Source organism: Bos grunniens, chromosome 8 (genome assembly GCF_055505025.1).
Source record: "Bos grunniens cultivar Pamir isolate PY7600 chromosome 8, Bosgru_T2T1.0, whole genome shotgun sequence".
NCBI classification, from domain to species: Eukaryota; Metazoa; Chordata; class Mammalia; order Artiodactyla; family Bovidae; genus Bos; species Bos grunniens.
In genome coordinates, this window is record NC_141172.1 from 37,621,161 (window position 1) to 37,641,123 (window position 19,963).

The following is a 19,963-nucleotide window of genomic DNA, read 5'->3' on the forward strand; positions in this document are numbered from 1 at the left end:
GTTTGTACAAAAGCAGAAGTATCTTTTTAAGTAATAACACTATGTTATACCATTTGAAACGAAGAGAACAGAGTAGCACTCATAGTCAACAAAAGTCAGAAATGCAGTTCTTGGGTGCAATCTCAAAAACGACAGAATGATCTCTATTCGTTTCCAAGGCAAACCATTTAATATTACAGTAATCCAAGTCTATGCCCCAAGCAGTAATGCTGAAGAAGGTGAAGTTCAATGGTTCTATCAAGACCTATAAGACATCTAGAACTAACACCCAAAAAGATGTTCTTTTCATTATAGAGGACTGGAATGCAAAAGTAGGAAATCAAGAGACACCTGGAATAACAGGCAAATTTGGCCTTGGAGTACAGAATGAAGCAGGGTAAAACCTAATACAGTTTTGCCAAGAGAATGCACTGGTCACAGCAAACACTCTCTTCAACAACACAAGAGACAACTCTACACATGGACATCACCAGATGCTCAAAACTGAAATCAAACTGATTATATTCTTTGCAGTCAAAGATGGAGAAGCTCTATACAGTCAGCAAAAACAAGACCAGGAGCTGACTGTGGCTCAGATCATGAATTCCTTATTTCCAATTCAGACTTAAATTGAAGAAAGTAACACCACCAATAGACCATTCAGGTATGACCTAAATCAAATCCCTTATGATTATCAGTGGGAGTGACAAACAGATTCAAGGGATTAGATCTGATAGAGTGCCTGAAGAGCTATGGACAAAGGTTTGTGACATTATATAGGAGGCAGTGATCAAAACCATCCCCATGAAAAAGAAATGCAAAAAGGCAAAATGGTTGTCTGAGGATGCCGTACAAATAGCTGAAAAAAGAACAGAAGTGAAAGGCAAAGGAGAAATGAAAAGATTTGAATTCAAATTCCACCCATTTGAATGCAGAGTTCCAAAGAACAGCAAGGAGCAATAAGAAAGCCTTCCTTAGTGATCAATGCAAAGAAACAGAGGAAAACAATAGAATGGGAAAGACTAGAGATCTCTTCAAGAAAATTAGAGATACCAAGGGAACATTTCATGCAACGATGGGCTCAATAAAGGACAGAAATGGTATGGAACTAACAGTAGCAGAAGATATCAAGAAGAGGTGGCTAGAATACACACAAGACCTATACAAAGAAGATCTTCATGAGCCAGATAATCATGATGGTGTGGTCACTCACCTAGAGCCAGACATCCTGGAATGTGAAGTCAAGTGGGCCTTAGAAAGCATCACTACGAACAAAGCTAGTGGAGGTGATAGAATTCCAGTTGAGCTATTTCAAGTGCTAAAAGATGATGCTGTGAAAGTCCTGTACTCAATATGCCAGCAAATTTGGAAAACTCAGCAGTGGCCACAGGACTGGAAAAGGTCAGTTTTCATTCCAATCCCAAAGAAAGGCAATGCCAAAGAATGCTCAAACTACTGCACAAGTGCACTGACCTCACACGCTAGCAAAGTAACACTCAAAATTCTCCAAGCCAGGCTTCAACAGTACGTGAACGGTGAACTTCCAGATGTTCAAGCTGGATTCAGAAAAGGCAGAGGAACCAGAGATCAAATTGTCAACATCCGTTGGATCACTGAGAAAGCGAGAGAGTTCCAGAAAAACATCTACTTCTGCTTTATTGACTACGCTAAAGCCTTTGCCTGTGTTGATCACAGCAAACTGTGGAAAATTCTTAAAGAGATGGGAATACCAGACCACCTTACCTGCACCCTGAGAAATCTGTATGCAGGTCAAGAAGCAACAGTTAGAACTGGACATGGAACAACAGACTGGTTCCAAATTGGGAAAGGAGTACATCAAGGCTGTATACTATCACTCTGCTTATTTAACTTATATGCAGAGTACATCATGTGAAATGCCAGGCTGGGTGAAGCACAAGCTGGAATCAAGATTGCTGGAGAAGTATCAATAACCTCAGATACACAGATGACACCACCCTTATGGCAGAAAGCGAAGAAGAGCTAAAGAGCCTGTTGATGAAACTGAAAGAGTGAAAAAGTTGGCTTAAAACTCAACATTCAGAAAACTAAGATCATGGCATCACTTCATGGCAAATAGATGGGGAAACAATGGAAACAGTGACAGACTTAATGTTGGGGGGCTCCAAATTCACTGCAGATGGTAACTATAGCCATGAAATTAAAAGACACTTGCTCCCTGAATAAAAGCTATGACAAACTTAGTCAGCATATTAACAAGCAGAGACACTACTTTGCCAACAAAGGTCCATCTAATCAAGGCTATAATTTTTCCAGTAGTCATGTATGATGTGAGAGTTGTACTATAAGGAAAGCTGAGTGCTGAAGAATTGATGCTTTTGAACTGTGGTGTTGGAGAAGACTCTTGAGAACCCCCTGGACTGCAAGGAGATCAAACCAGTCAATCCTAAATGAAATCAGTCCTGAATACTCATTGGAAGGACTGATGCTGAAGCTGAAGCCCCAATACCTTGGCTATCTGATGTGAAGAACCAGAAAAGACCCTGGTTCAACCCTTTTCTAACCATGGTCCTTGGAAAAGACCCTGATGCTGGCAAAGATTGAAGGCAGGAGAAGGGGACGACAGAGGATGAGATGGTTGGATGGCATCATTGACTCCATGGATGTGAGTTTGAGCAAGCTCCAGGAGGTGATGGGACAGGGAAGCCTGGCGTGCTGCAGTCCATGGGATCACAAAGAATCAGACACGACTCAGCAACTGAACTGAACTATATCATTTGAACAATTCTAGATCTTATAAAAAAATAAAAATTTCTAAATAGAATTATAATTGATGTATCCAAACTGTGGGCTTTATTATTATAATTTAAATATAATAATGTACTATTTTGTAAGGTTTTACATTTTTTATAAGACTAATCAAGAATTTCTAGGACTAAAAAGAAATGATCCTCGATGACAAGAAGTAAAATCAACTTTCCTATTGCTCATGTGATTAACAAACCCCACACTGTATATTGTCATCACGAAATGCTAAGTTTAACCAAAGTACTGTACCTCATGATGGGTGCTTGCAAATCCAGTATTTTCTTCATCTCTAAATTTAATGCTGGAGCACACTGTTCTTCCTTAAAATGGGGTGTCCCTTTCATTTGCGGGCTTCCTCTAAAAAAAAGAATACACAGGATTAAAGAGAAAGATATTTAATTCAATCATATGTACAAATTAAGTGTTCATCCTTTAGGTTCTCAAGTAAAAAACATATTTAAATTCCATTTTAGCAGACAATATCAATTAGAAATTAATGTGTTTGACCAATGTAACCTGTGTTGGGGGCGGGGGAGGGTTGGTAGTAGAGGGAGAAAAGCAAAGAATCTAAAACACACACACACACACACACACACGACAGTCAAGATAAAAGTGAATTCTCAAAGGAACCAAGAGATAGCTTATTTAAAATGACTGATTGCCTTTTTCTGAGTTGGACAACTATGGAACTTATATACCATTCTATCGTATAGTGCATATCCGAAGTGATCCAAATCGTCACCTCATCTTACCTTAGTCCACACCTTACTCTTGCTTTCTATCCTTTAGGTGTATATCAGACAGAAGGTCAGATTCAGGGATACAATTAGGAGATGTTTTAAGTAAGTGGTAATAAATGGCAGAATGGCTAAATTTGAAAACTCCTTGGCACTAAATGGCTGCACTACAGCAGCTAGGTCAATGCCAACATAATTGAGCTGTCACACACACACCCTCAAAAGGACTATAAAGATGTTTTAGGATCTTTATAACCATATGGCATTTGGACATTCTTTCTCAATGCCTGTGCTAGGATTTAACAGCTATCTGTCTATTCTCTTACTATCAGTTATGATTAACTCAAGGCAACAATTAGTCTGCCTCCATCATCTTTCCATCTTGTTAGCTATAATCCTATAAACCAATTTGTCAATATTACTAAAATTATGTGCAAAGAGTCTAACAAGTTAAACAGCTTTTAAGAGTCCTAGCTTTGAGTAAGAAAATTATTCAGATACTTTTTTAGTTTTAGGTTATTTCCCATACTGAAGCCTGATGGGGCTTTATCATCATCCAGCTACTGCCATGTGCTGGAATATCTGATTCTTTCTACATGTCTGAATGGCTAAACGGGCTAATGTTTAACCAAACATGTTCATATTCAATTAGTATGTCTGAGTGATATGAAAGCCCTTAGAAGGCCACTATGAGTTATTATCAATAATTTATAGGAGTCACATCTGACCAATCACACAAAACACTGTGATGAATTTCCTGAGACATTCTCCATGTACATCTAGTTTTAAAGTTATTTTTCAAAGTAATACATACATATACTGATAAAAAGTCAAACAATGCTAGAAGGCTTACAACCAAGAAAACTACAGAAGTAGTCTTCTTTCAGTGACAAAGCAGCCAGCTTGAATTCTTTGAGCTGTTATCTTTTTTTATCTACTTGCATATTTTTAAACCATGTGTTTACACTGCTTTAGCATCATTAATTTTAGACATTATTAACTTTCTATTCTCAGTTACCATTTTCTCCCCATCCTCCCAACATAATTACACCAAATGTTTTCATTATGATGATTATATAAATATGTTTCACTTCTGGGTCAAGTAGTGTTCAGTAATTACATTTCTTTCCTTATATAACTTGATAATTTTCTTGAAGTTAACTTTACCACATGCCTCCATTTGCTTGATTTCCTTTAAACTTATACCTAATTGTCTCATATTCCTTAACAGCTCTGACAAAACAACTCTCAATAAAATCTTCTATTTGGGCAAACCTGTTATAGAACTTATCATTTCCATTCCCCCTGCCCCTGCTTCTGGAGTCACCCTTCTTTATGCCCAATGGCCTACTGCCTAAGTCTAGTGCATAGCTATTGAATATGATATCTACTTTGTCATCATCCTTATGATTTCTTTGCTTCCTTCCTATGTTGAATCCTTTATTTTATAGATCCCGTATCTTCCTTGGTTCACATATTCTTGGGGCTTCCTGGAAAGGTGCATGAGAAGTAAACTTAGAACTCTCAAGTCTGAAATGTCTCTATTTTATTATGACACTTGAATGAATGCTTGTCCCTCCAAAAAAGACTATGATAAAGTTGTCTGAAAAGGCATTTCTTTTGCTACTGTTCTACATCCTAGGAGGGTCCCACAAATGTTTCTTCCAATGCTTTTACTGAATTTTAAATTTCTGCTATCATACTTCTCAATTCCAGGAACTTTCTCACCGATTTCCCCTTTTTTCTTATAGAATCATTTTTTTTAAATTAGGCAGTATCTGTTTAAGGTTGTTTATTATTATCTCCCCAAAGTGTTTTTTTTCCCTGCACTATTTCCTTTCCATCATTTGCATTTTTAAAAAAGGTTTATTTATTTATTTGGCTGCACTGGGTCTTCACTGCAATGTGCAAGCTTTCTCTAGCTGTGGCACAAGGGTTCTAGAGGGTGCAGGCTCAGCAGCTGCAGTGAGCCGGCTCTCTAGTCACAGCACACGGACTTAGCTGCCTCATGGCTCGTGGGATCTTCTCGAGCCAGGGATCGAATCCGCATTCCCTGCACTGGAAAGCAGATTCTCAACCTCTGGACCACCAGGGAAGTCTCATCTATTTCCTGTGAGTTTCCTTTTTTCTGTGTGTGTGTCTATTTTACATTGGAAACTCTCTTAAGATGGCTAACAATCCTTAGCTAACAATATTTCTTCATGTTTAACAGGTTAGTAAGAAAAAACAAATTATAAGCTCTGTGTTAAGTTGGGTTGTCAACTGGTGGCCCTCAGTATACTGGCCAGAAGTCTTCCAATATGATAGCCTGTTGGGTCATTCATCTGGAGTGATTTAATTTCTCCAGGAAGAATCCCTCAATCCTATCTGGGATATTTAAGTACAGAAGCCAGATGTCTGGAGCAGAGCAAGGGAAGAAAGCTTGACATCCTATCATTCAGCACAACTTTCACTTAATCACCATCTTTAGTTTAGCATCTCATCCTTGCCCTATTCTATGCCTGGAATCCCTCTGGTTTAAACAGACAGTGTATTTCCTGCCTCCTGTGAGGTAAGAACATAGAAATTCCATTCCCTGTTCAGATTTTTCAAACAATCCCCATTTATGGCCCTCTATATTCTGTGATATTAGTACCTGAGCCATTCTAGAGTTCTGATCAAACAAGTTGTTGTTCATCAATATCAAATATGCAACCACAGGCTCTCAGGTTTGATCTTCTTCTTGAGTCATTTATTCTTATCCAAATTTTTGGTTATTGGTTAGATATTTCCAGCTGTCATTAAAGGTGAAAAAAGAATTTCAACTTTTCGTTCTAATTGCTGATTTTCAAGAAAAAAGCAGAGGTCTTCCCTGGTGGTCCAATGGATGGGAATCCGCCTGCCAATGCAGGGTACACAGGTTTGATCCCTGGTCTGGGACGATTCTACATACTGAGGAGCAACTGAGCAGGAGCACCACAACTACTGAGTTCATGTGCTACAACTACTGAAGCCTGGGCGCCTAGAGCCTGTGCACCACAGCAGAGAGGAGCCACTGCTTGCCACGACTAGAGAAAGCCAGCACATAGCAACAAAGATCCAGCGCAACCAAAAAAAGTGGAAACCTCATCACCCATCTTTAAACTGCAAACTATTTTCCTTTATATAAATACTATCATTTAGTAAAGCTAAAGTATTAACCATTTTACAGCAAATTCAAGTAAATTCTGACTTCTCAGTGACTTTCACTGCAAAACTAAGAAATATATTTCACAGTATAGTTTCCATTGCTTCCTCTAAACGTACTAAAATGCAGTCAACTGTTAAAATCACAATAACAAAAAAAATTAACTTTCTGATCAAAAATACTCTTACTTATAATTCAACAATAATTTGAGTACTGCATCAGATTTTTGAAAGGGCAGGTTTCTCTGGTGGCTCAGATGGTAAAGAATCTGCCTGCAATGTGGGAGACCTGGGTTCGATCCCTGGGTTGGGATGATCCCCTGGAGAAGGGAATGGCTACCCACTCCAGTATTCTTGCCTGGAGAATTCCATGGACAGAGGAGTCTGGAGGGCATAAATGATCAGACATGACTGAGCAACTTTCACTCATCCATGAAAGATGAGGCGGGAAGGGTAAATTAAAGTCTAACTATGAAGAGCACTGAATGCCAGAAGGAAAAAAAAGCAGTAAATTGAGCATTCACTAAATATGAGTACACAATAAATTCTGCAAACATTATCTCAATCGACTGACTACCATCCTTTGAATCAGGCATTATCATCTCTATTTTTCCAGAAAAGAAATTGAAGCTTCAGTTTATTATTAAGAATTCTGTTTACAGTCACACAACTAGTAAGCGCAAGAGTTGACATGTGAGCCAGTGGTTTCAATTCCAGGTGGTAAGAAACTGAAAACTAGTAGAATTAAAGAGGTTAATAATAACCTTTGTGTACACAAAGAAATATTACAATGAATGCCAAAGAAGGGATTAGGGATAGAGTGGGGAGGAACAGTCTGTAGATTACTTAGGAGACTATTAGCAAGAGTACGCAAAGTCATCTGCTGGCAGACAACTTTATCATAACCTTTTCTGAAAGGAGATAATAAAAGCATACTGAGAATTATAACTCTCACTCAGTAACAGAGGCTTCTTAGAGACAGACACAACCACACTGTATGCATACCTGGTTGTCATTTAAGCTACTGAAAAATAATGTATTTCTCATTCTTGGGCACATAAAATTGTGCTTTCCTGATCACTTAAGATGATGCTGTTAAAGTGCTGCACTCAATATGCCAGCAAACTTGGAAAACTCAGCAGTGGCCACAGGACTGGAAAAGGTCAGTTTTCATTCCAATCCCAAGGAAAGGCAATGCCAAAGAATGCTCAAACTACAACACAATTGTACTCATCTCACACACTAGTAAAGTAATGCTCAAAATTCTCCAAGCCAGGCTTCAGCAATATGTGAACTGTGAACTTACTGATGTTCAAGCTGCTTTTAGAAAAGGCAGAGGAACCAAAGATCAAACTGCCAACATCCACTGGATCATGGAAAAAGCAAGAGAGTTCCAGAAAAACATCTATTTCTGCTTTATTGACTATGCCAAAGCCTTTGACTGTGTGGATCACAATAAATTGTGGGAAATTCTGAAAGAGATGGGAATACCAGACCACCTGATCTACCTCTGGAGAAATTTGTATGCAGGTCAGGAAGCAACAGTTAGAACTAGACATGGAACAACAGACTGGTTCCAAATAGGAAAAGGAGTACGTCAAGGCTGTATATTGTCACCCTGCTTATTTAATTTATATGCAGAGTACATCATGAGAAACGCTGGACTCGAAGAAATATGAGCTGGAATCAAGACTGCCGGGAGAAATATCAATAACCTCAGATATGCAGATGACACCACCCTTATGGCAAAAAGTGAAGAGGAACTCAAAAGCCTCTTGATGAAAGTGAAAGAGGAGAGTGAAAAAGTTGGCTTAAAGCTCAACATTCAGAAAGCGAAGATCATGGCATCCGGGCCCATCACTTCATGGCAAATAGATGGGGAAACAGTGGAAACAGTGTCAGACTTTATTTTTCTGGGCTCCAAAATCACTACAGATGGTGACTGCAGCCATGAAATTAAAAGATGCTTACTCCTTGGAAGGAGTAAGTAAGGAAGGAAGAAGGAAAGTTATGACCAACCTAGATAGCATATTCAAAAGCAGAGACATTACTTTGCCAACAAAGTTCCGTCTAGTCGAGGCTATGGTTTTTCCTGTGGTCATGTATGGATGTGAGAGTTGGACTATGAAGAAGGCTGAGCGCCGAAGAATTAATGCTTTTGAACTGTGGTGTTGGAGAAGACTCTTGAGAGTCCCTTAGACTGCAAGGAGATCCAACCAGTCCATTCTGAAGGAGATCAGCCCTGGGATTTCTTTAGAGGGAATGATGCTAAAGCTGAAACTCCAGTACTTTGGCCACCTCATGCGAAGAGTTGACTCATTGGAAAAGACTCTGATGCTGGGAGGGATTGGGGGCAGGAGGAGAAGGGGACGACAGAGGATGAGATGGCCGGATGGCCTCACTGACTCGATGAACGTGAGTCTGGGTGAACTCCGGGAGTTGGTGATGGACAGGGAGGCCTGGTGTGCTGTGATTCATGGGCTCGCAAAGAGTCAGACACAACTGAGCGACTGAACTGACTGACTGACCACTTAAAATGAGGTACGGCCATGTGACTTGTTTTGGCCTACAAAACACAAGGGGAAGTGATTTGTGTTACTTCTGGGCAGAGTATTTAAGAGCCAACACTTAGCAAATGATGCTCTGCTTTAATCCTCTATCTCAGGGACTTAGCTGTCATAAGCTTAGCTTATGACATATAATACAGCTGTCCCTTGGTGTCTGGAGAGGACCGATTTCAGGACCCACCATGCATATCAAAATCTACTGATACTTAAGTCCCACAGTTAGTCCTCTTTATCTGTGGTTCTGCATTCACAGATTCCACTAACCATGTGTCATGTTGTACTATATCTTTATTGAAAACAATCCACTCATAAGTGAACCTGTACAGTTCAAACCCATGTTGTTCAAGGGTCATCTATATACTATGTCAAATAACTATAAGAGTTATTAGACTGTGGTCCAGTAAAACCCAACAGTAGCTTGTGATTATCATTCATAGGTGATTTTATTCAGTATGCAGTCTGAAGAGCAGAAAGAAAGAATGAAGAAAAATGAATGTAGCTTAAGAGACCATGGGGCGCCACCATGCATACCATCACACATATAATGGGAGTACCAAAGGAAAGGCAAGAGAAAGGACAAAGGAAGAATAACTGAGGAAATAATGGATAAAAATGTTCCAGATATGATGAAGACATGAAATCTACTATCCAAGGAACATAGCAAACTCCCAAGAAGGATAAATTTAAAAAGATTCACACCAAGATACATAATCTGTAAACTACTGAAAGACAGAATCTTGAAAGCAACAAGGGAAGTGACTTGTCATATGCAAGGGATCCTCAGGACTTCCCTAGTGGTCCAGCGGTAAAGAATCCATTGTGCAGTGCAGGGGGTGTGAGCTCAACTGCTGGCTGGGGAACTAAGATCCCACATGCTGCAGAGGAACTAAGCCTGCATGCTCATTCATGAACACCTTATTGACAAATTCAGACTTAAATTGAAGAAAGTAGGGAAAACCACTAGGCCATTCAGGTATAACCTAAACCAAATCCCTTACGATTGATTATACAGTAGAAGTGGCAAATAGATTCAAGGCATTAGATCTGATAGATGGAGTGCCTGAAGAACTATGGATGGAGATTCGTAACACTGTACAGGAGGCAGTCAGTGATCAAGACCATCCCCAGGAAAAAGAAATGCAACAAGGCAAATGGTTGTCTGAGGAGGGCTTACAAATAGCTGAGAAAAGAGGAGAAACGAAAGGCAAATGAGACAAAAAAGACATACCCATCTGAATGCAGAATTCCAAAGAATAGCAAAGAGAGATAAGAAAGTCTTCTTAAATGAACAATGCATAGAAACAGAGGACAACAATAGAATAGGAAAGACTAGGATCTCTTCAAGAAAATCAGAGATACCAAGAGAACATTTCATGCAAAGATGGGCACAATAAAGAATAGAAATGGTATACACCTAACAGAAATAGAAGATATTAAGAACAGGCAGCAAGAATACACAGAAGAACTGTACAAAAAAAGGTCCTAATGATCCAGATAACCATGATGGTGTGATCACTCACCTACAGCCAGACATCCTGGAGTGTGAAGTCAAGTGGACCTTAGGAAGCATTACTACAAACAAAGCTACTGGGTGTGATGGAATTCCAGCTGAGCTATCTCAAATCCTAAAAGATGCTGCTGCTAAAGTGCTGCACTCAATATGCCAACAAATTTGGAAAACTCAGCAGTGGCCATAGAACTGGAAAAGGTCAGTTTTCATCCCAATTCCAAAAAAGGGCAATGCCAAAGAAAGTTCAAACTACTGTACAATTGCACTCATTTCACACGCTAGCAAGGTAATGCGCAAAATCCTACAAGCCAGGCTTCAACAGTATGTGTACCGAGAACCTCCAGATGTTCAAGCTGGATTCAGAAAAGGCAGAGGAACCAGAGATCAAATTGCCAATATCTGATGGGTCATAAAAAAAGCAAGGGAATTCCAGAAAAACATCTACTTCTGCTTCATTGACTACGCTAAAGCCTTTGACTGTGTGGATCACAACAAACTGTGGAACATTCTCAAAGAGATGGAAATACCAGACCACCTTGCCTGTCTCCTGAGAAACCTGTATGCAGGTCAAGAAGCAACAGTCAGAATCGGAGGTTCAAAATTGGGAAAGGAGTATGTCAAAGCTGCATACTGTCACCTTGCTTATTTAATTTCTACGCAGAGTACATCATGCAAAATGCCTGCTTGGATGAAGCTCAAGCTGGAATCAAGATTACTGGGAGAAATATCAGTAACTTCAGATATGCAGATGACACCACCCTAATGGCAGAAACCGAAGAGGAACTAAAGAGTCTCTTAATGAAAGTGAAAGAGGAGAGTGAAAAAACTGGCTCAAAACTCAACATTCAAAAAATGAAGATCATGGCATCTGGTCCCATCACTTCATGGCAGCTAGATGGGGAAAAAAATGGAAACAGTGACAGACTTTAGTTTCTTGGGCTCCAGAATCACTGACTACAGCCATGAAATTAAAAGACGCTTACTCCTTGGGAGAAAAGTTATGACCAAACTAGACAGCATATTAAAAGGCAGAGATATCACTTTGCCTACAAAGGTCCGTACAGTCAAAGCTATGGCTTTTCCAGTAGTCATGTACAGATGTGAGAGCTGGACCATAGAGAAGGCTGAGCTGAGCATCAAAGGAAGAACTGCTGCTTTCAAACTGTGGCACGAGACAGAGTCCCTTGGACTTCAAGGAGACCAAACCAGGGTTAGGGTTTAGGGTTAGGATTTTCCTTCCCAATCCTAAAGGAAATCAATCCTGATTATTCACTGGAAGAACTGATACTGAAGCTCCAATATTTTGCCCATCTGATGTGAAGAGCCACCTCACTGGAAAAGACCCAAATGCTAGGAAAGATAGAGGGCAAAAGGAGAAGGGGGCAGTGGAGGATGAGATGGTTAGATGGTATCACAGACTCAATGGACTTGAGACTGAACATACTCAGGTAGACAGTGAAGGACAGGGAAGCCTGGCATGCCGCCATCCATGGGGTAGCAAAGAGCTGGACACAACTGAGAAAGGAACAACAACAATGAATGAAAAGATAATTCTAGATCTACATTATGGGCTCACGATGCATAATGATGTAATGTGTGACAATAAGAAAAAATGAGAGGGATGAATTTGTACAGGAATATAGCTTTAGTATTGAAATCAAGTTGTTATTAATTCAATCTAGGTTGTTTAAATGTAAGATGCTAAGTAATTCCCAAGGTAACCACTGAGAAAAACTAAAAATATACAGAGAGAAGGAAATGAAAGAGGAATCAAAATTAAACACAAAAGAAGACAGTATGGAGAAACTGAGGATCAAAAAAGATATGACACATGGAAAACAAATAGCAAAATAGCAGAATTCCTTTATCATCAATTACCTTATTTGTAAACAGATTAAACTCTCCAATTAAAAGACACATTGACTGAATATAAAAATAAATAAATAAAAAATAAAAATAAAATAAAAAATAAAAAAATATATGATCCCACCTCTACGTTTTCTATAAGAAACTCATTTTAGAGCAAAAGAAGTAAGTTGAATATAAAAGGATGAAAAAATATTTCATGCAAATAGCAAATAAGACAAAGCTAGGTGGTTGTAGTAATATCTGACAAAATACTTCAAACAAAAAATTGTTACAAGAGATAAAGGACATTGCATATTGATGAAAGAGTCAATCCAGCAAGAAGATATAACTATTATAAACAGATAAAACTTTTAATAACAAGAGTCTGAAAACTTATGAAGCAAATACTGAAGCAACGGAAGGGAGAAATAATTCAAAAGTAACAAATGGACATTTCAATACCCCACTTTCAATAATGCACAGTACAATTAGACGGAAGATTAGTAAGGAAATAGAGAATCTGAACATTATAAACCACTCAGAACTAAGACACATACCAGACTACCAGGTAACAGCAGAATATACACTCTTTCACAAACATACATGAATAGAACACATTAGGTCACCAAAATGCCTCAATACATTTAAAAAGACTGAAATCAATATCTGATCACCATGGAATGAAACTACATAGCAATAACAGAAGGGAAATTATGAAATATCCAAAAATGTAGAAATTAAACAAGTCTCAGAGACCGCCAACAGGTTAAAGACCAAAAGGAAAATTAAAAATCCTTTGAGACTAATGAAAATGAAAACACAACGTCATAGAGGGCAGTAAATGCAGTCATCAGAGGAAAATATACAGCCAAGATGCTTACACTTAAAAGAGAAGAAAAATCTCAAATCTATAACCTAACTTCACATCTCCTAAAAGGAACAACAGAAGGAGCAAACTTAAAAGAGTTGGATGTGACTTACCGACTGAACAACAACAAAACTAGCAGAAGGAAGGATATAATGAAGACTGGAATGGATATGAACAACAACAACAAAAAAACCCCAGAGAACTGGAAAATAATAGAGAAAATCAAATAAAGCACAGGTAGTTCTCTGAAAACATCAATAAAACTGAAAAACCTAAGGAAAAAAGATTCAACTTACTAAAATTAGAAATGAAAGAAGGGGCATTACTACTGACCACAGAGAAATAAATGGATTATAAGAGAATTCATATATTTCAGTTCAGTTCAGTCACTCAGTCGTGTCCGACTCTTTGCGACTCCATGAATCGCAGCACGCCAGGCCTCCCTGTCATCACCATCTCCCAGTGAACTTGAATTTTCTTCTTTTCCGAACACACACATTGTCAAATGTCCAGTGGAAGTAGATTATGTTTAATAATTCAAAAGGCAACCCAGACAATAACAACTGCAACTTACTAAAGACCTACTAACTCACTATTCTTATCTTACAGATGCATAAAAGCATAGAAAATAACCGAACAAGCAGCTTTTCCAAGTCAATGCCTGCAAAAAGTAGGACACAGATTGAAACCCAGGTGTCTCCAATTTCAAATTCTATTCTCTTCTCCAGATCTCTAAACTGCTATGTATTTATTAGAAGTAATAATACTAAGTCCAATATCATAAGAATGAAAAATGAAATTAAGCCATTTTTAGAGTTTTGTTTTACTGATGTATTTTTCATGAATTAAAAGCAAAGTTTCACTATACAATTAAGTAAGGGCTTCCCCGGTGGCACAGTGGTAAAAATTCCACCTGCCAATATGAGAGACAAGCGTCTGGCAGATTCCCTAGAGAAAGAAATGGCAACCCATTCCAGTATTCTTGCTTGAGAAATTCCATGGACACAGAAGCCTGGCGGGCTACAGACCCATGGGGTTGCAAAGAGTCAGACAAGCTGAGCACATGCGCGTGCACACACACACGTGCACACACACAATTAAACTCAACAGGCATTTATTTCAACAAAGTCTACTCGTGCAAGAAATCTCAAATACTTTAAATGCCAGCTAAAGAAAACAACGAGGTGGCTCAGGTGGTAAACAATGAGGGAGACTCAGGTTCAACCAGTTGGGAAGATCTTCTGGAGAAGGAAATGGCAACCCACTCCAGTACTCTTGCCTGGAAAATCCCATGGACAGAGAAGCATGGTAGGCTACAGTCAATGGGATCACAAAAAATTGGACATGACTAAGCGACTTCACTTTACTTCACTTCAAAGAAAACAACATGGCAGATGACCTGATAAATCTTGTGGTAGAGGGGCAAGGAGGGGTATGGAGGGCACAGTAACACAGGGACATGGGACAGGAATTTCAAAACTACAGTGTTTTCCTAGCAACGTAACTTACCCAAGGCCTATCTTTCCTTCTAAGTATAGCTCAAATGTCCCTATCTACAAAACTTTCCCTGACAATTCAAGCATCTTTGCCTGAAATGCTATTAATATTACCACTTTCAGGGATGTTCACTGGGCATTTCTCATTTTTATACTGCTGTTAAATACTTATTTCTTCCTTAGCATCTTATACCTTTCATCATCAGGACAGCTAATGTCTTACAAATGATACCATAGCACACAATAAGTGCTTGATGATGATAATGAAAATGAATCTAACTTCAGATTTTTACATCTTTTCTTTTTCCCCAGTTTACTGAGGTGTAACTGACATAGAACCCTGTATGAGTTTAAGGTGCACAACAAAATGATTTACATATATATTTTAAAATATATATGTATATATATATAATATATATACATATATATATGTAAATATATATACTTATTTCTTCCTTAGCATCTTATACCTTTCATCATCAGGACAGCTAATGTCTTACAAATGATACCATAGCACACAATAAGTGTTTGAAGATGATAATGAAAATGAAAATGTATATATACATATACATACATATACATATATACATGTATATATATTTACATATATATTTTAAAATAATTACATTTTTTTTCCCTTGTGATGAGAACTTTTAAGATCTATTCTCTTACAACTCAGATTATCAAGTTTTAAAATGTCTGGAATGTGTTAGACTTGATCCAGCAAGTTCTGGCAGTCCTAAGTGAATTCTGGACTAAAAGGCTTTGATTCTCCAACCAGAGTTCTGGTAAGGCTCAGGATGTTTTCTTTCCTCAAACTCCATACCTCATATAGCATCATTCTGAGTCAATCTAATTGTTTGCCAGAATGTCAATAATGAAAACATTTTGGGATGAAATAAAATGATGATATCTTAAATGTGCTAAAACATACCCAACGAAAAAAGACCAGAAACTGTTCAAGTTGACGGACAGGTACATAGATGGTTAGTCACTTTATTACTAGAGTAACAGAAAACTGGTGCCAAATTAGCCCTCCAGATACAATTGAAAACAAACAAAAAAAAGGACAAAATATAAGAAACAGTTTTCAGACACTGCATAACAGGCAGCACAGGACTGTACTCCTGAGTGAAGGGAGGCAAACAAAGCTTCCTGGTAGAAGTCACTTTTGAGATTACCATGTAAGTTAGGAGAACACAAGCATAATACAGCAGTCTTGTTAAGTTGAGCAGAAGAAGATTAAAGTTTAGGGAAGCAGAAGCAGCTATTTGTGGAACAGAGTACAAGAGAGGCAGGAGATACAGAAAAAGAGCTCTGGAAACCAATATAGGTTCCCCTTAAATGTTGCTAAATACTAAGCTACGACTGTATATAGGGAAACTCCACAAGGTCAGCCAAAGAAAAACTTCCAGAGTTTCAAACTGTATAGCTCATAGAGGGCTTGGGGAAATCCTAGCTCTGACCAGATCAAAGAGACCTGTTTAAAGACCCAGGACGTTAGAATAGAGCTCAGAAGTGCTAATATAGCCTAAAGGTTGAATCCACCCTAAAAATACATAAATAAGCTCCAAAAGGATCAAGAAAATCTCCAACTTAACTGCTCTCCAAGACAAACCTCAACATTCTTTAAAGCAAAAGAATAAAAATCAGACACTCAATACGTAATACAATGTCCATTCTCCAATCTTAAATCACTAGACATGTGATATGCCCCAGCAATTCAACTCCTAGGTATTTATTTACTGAAATATAAAGCTAATTGGAGAGTAAAACGAGACTGGAATCTGAAAAAGCAGACTAGGTTCACAATTTCACTTATTACTGTTTATATGTCTCTATTTGTGCATTTAATGTAATTTTTTTTAAAGATAACACTCCCTTTACAGTTGTCACAAAATATTGGATAAATTTCCTGTGCTGTTCAATATATCCTTGTAGTCTATCTTACACTCAATGGTTTCTATCTGCTACTCTCTCATGCCTATATTGCCCCTCTCCTCACAGGTAACCAGTCGTTTGTTCTCTGTATCTGTGAGTCTATTTCTTTTTTGTTATGTTCATTAGTTTGTTATATTTTTAAGATTCCACATAGAAGTGATATACAGTATCTGTCTTTCTTTTTCTTTCTCTGTCTGGTTTATTTCACTTAGCACAATGCTCTCTAAGCCCATGCCCTCTAAATCCGTGATCTCTGCATGGAGATCAAACCAGTCAATCCTAAAGGAAATGAATCCTGAATATTCACTGGAAGGACTGAAGCTGAAGCTCCAATTCTTTGGCTACCTGATGTGAAGAGCCGATTCATTAGAAAAGACCCTGATGCCGGGAAAGACTGAAGGCAGAAGGAGAAGGGGACAACAGAGGATGAGATGGCTGGATAGCATCACCAACTCAATGGACATGAGTTTTGGCAAACTCTGGGAAGCCTGGCATGCTGCAGTCCATAGGGTCAGAGAGTCAAACATGACTGAGAGACTGAACAACAACCTGTTCTAAGATAGAGCATGGATCCCCTGGTAGTTCCGTGGTAAAGAATCTGCCTGCAATGCATGAGACATAGTTCGATCCCTGGGTCAGGAAGTTCCCTGGAGAAGGAGATAGCAACCCACTCCTGTATTCTTGCCTGGGAAATCCCACGGACAGAGGAATCTGGGAGGTTGTAGTCCACAGGGTCATAAAAGAGTGAGACATGACTTAGTGACTAAACAACAACAAAGATGGAGTATATGAGAAAAGATAGGCAGTCTGAGAGTTAAGATGCTGTCACATAATTTGACGATGCTGAGATACTCTAGAAAAACTCATATGATAAACTCCTAAGATTCAGAAAAGAGAAGCAAGAGACAATAGTATTTCTAATTGAGAAGATGACTGACTACTGGCCTCAACTATACTGCCTCTAATCTTTAAGACTACTATAAACCACTCCAGATCTTTCATTCATTTTTTTTTTTTATTAAATTCCTGACTCACCAAATAAATCCAAGAGTAACAGAAGACTAGATGGAAAGAGGGTTGAGGCAGTGTAGTACTGGTGATTAAATACACAGATTCTGAAGTTACAACATTTAGGTCTGATCCTGAGTGTGTCATTTACTAGTGTGTGACTCTCGATGGGTTACTTGGCCTCTCTGCTGCAAGTAACTGTCCGTAACTACCTCATCAGGTTGCGACAGGGATTAAATGAGTTTGAAAAGTGCTTAAAACAGTGTCTTGAACTGCATAAGTGTTTACAATGGCACAGATGATAATAATACACTCATTAAAACTAAATTTTTTCATTTAAAAATTTTATACAATTTTTAAAGGTTACTTTCCATTTATAGTTATTACAAAATATTGGCTGTATTCCCTATGTTGTGCAATACCTCCCTGAGCTTATCTTACATCCTATAAAAACTATTTTTTTTTAACTCTCCTCAAATCAAATTTTAAAAACCTAAGCCATACAATCCTGCAAAGAGCTGAAGAAGAAAATATTTTTATTCCCATTTTATAAACAGGTTCTACTAGAAAAACTAAGAAACTTACTAGACTAAAAAATCCAACTAGAAAGTAGTCTAGCACACAAATATTGGATTGGCCAAAAAGTTTGTTTGGGCTTTATGTCACATATTTTGGCCAGCCTAATATATAACAGACTGACTAATTTGCTCTGCAAAACTGTTCCTATATAAGAGATTTTATTTCGTTTTCTAAAGCAGTTACTAGAAGTTAGACTCTAAAAAAAGTATACTATCAACTCAAAAGCAAAAAATGTACAACATACAGTATTCTTGCCTGCGAAATCCCATGGACAGAGGAGCCTGCCAGGCTACAGTCTATGGGATCACAAAGAGTCAGACACGACTGAGCAACCAACACAGGAAAAGCGTACAAATAATAGCAGTTGTCCATATTACTTTTTCCATCTATTAGGTGCTTATCTAAACATTTAATATGCATGATCTCATTTAATCCTTAAAATAATTACAACTGCTATTTCATTCTACAGATGAGGAAACTGAGGTTTTAGAGGGATTAACTTGATAGAAGTCATACAGCTGAAAAACAGCAGAACTGACATTTAATTCCAAGTCTATCTGATATCAAAGGCTATATCCCCTTTCATTACTATTCATGCTGCTCTAAGGCAATACATACTTTATTGAGGCTCACATACTAAAAAATCTTCAATACAATGAAGATCATCCAAGTCAAAAAATAATAATAATAATGCTCTTTACTTCTCTAGCTTAACATATGCAGTTAAACAGCAAAATTCATGCATTGTTGGGATACTACTTAGTATTACAAGGTAAGAAACTTTTAAAAACCTCTGGAAAACAAAAAATGAATCTCAAAATACTATTTCAAAACACTGGAAATATATGTAAATCATGTTGGTAAAATGAAGTAAACTGTATCTTTCACTGTTTCCAGAGATGTCATTTACCTCCCCTGCCCATCTAGAAGAGAATAATCATCATCATCATCACCTATAAGGTGACCCTGTTTATTGCTTTTTATTTACAGGACTGTGTCTAAATTGAGAATTAAAATGGATTACATTTCCTCTTATAAGATTGCTCTTACCTATTTATTTTTGAAATCTTTGTGCTTTTTAGCAATTTATATGACTCCTTCATATAAAAAATAGTAAGCCTTGGTCCTATCGACTGCATAACTTTCCCCCAGTGCTACTTTTAATGTTTGTCAGTTTTACCACTGTTAATTTTCAGAAATTTAAACTTACATATAATGAAATCTATTTTCTCTTTCACTTCTTATATAACCAATATCTTCCACCGTCTAGAAATATGATAAATAATTCATTTATATTTTCATCCAGTTTTAATGGCTTGTTTTTTTAAAAAGGTATCATACATGAAAATTATGTTATTTTATTTCTAAAGTTCTTTTGATAAAATGTTCTTATTTCAAAAGGCAAACAACAACAAAAACAATATAAAACATACTGAACAACATAGATTAAAGATCAAAAGTTCAAGTTCCCTCAATTC

At 37.8% G+C, this 19,963-nt stretch overlaps 1 protein-coding gene across 12 annotated transcripts in view; it reads right to left on the minus strand.

Moving 5' to 3' along the window:
* The window catches only part of RIC1 (RIC1 partner of RAB6A GEF complex), a 146,050-nt gene that overhangs the window by 62,432 nt on the left and 63,655 nt on the right, over positions 1-19,963 (minus strand). For all 12 annotated transcript variants that reach the window (XM_086415199.1, XM_086415198.1, XM_086415203.1 and 9 more), the window contains one exon: positions 3,016-3,123. In XM_086415199.1, coding sequence (XP_086271325.1) covers positions 3,016-3,123 — 108 coding nt within the window. Of the gene's footprint in view, positions 1-3,015; positions 3,124-19,963 lie in introns of those variants that run through there.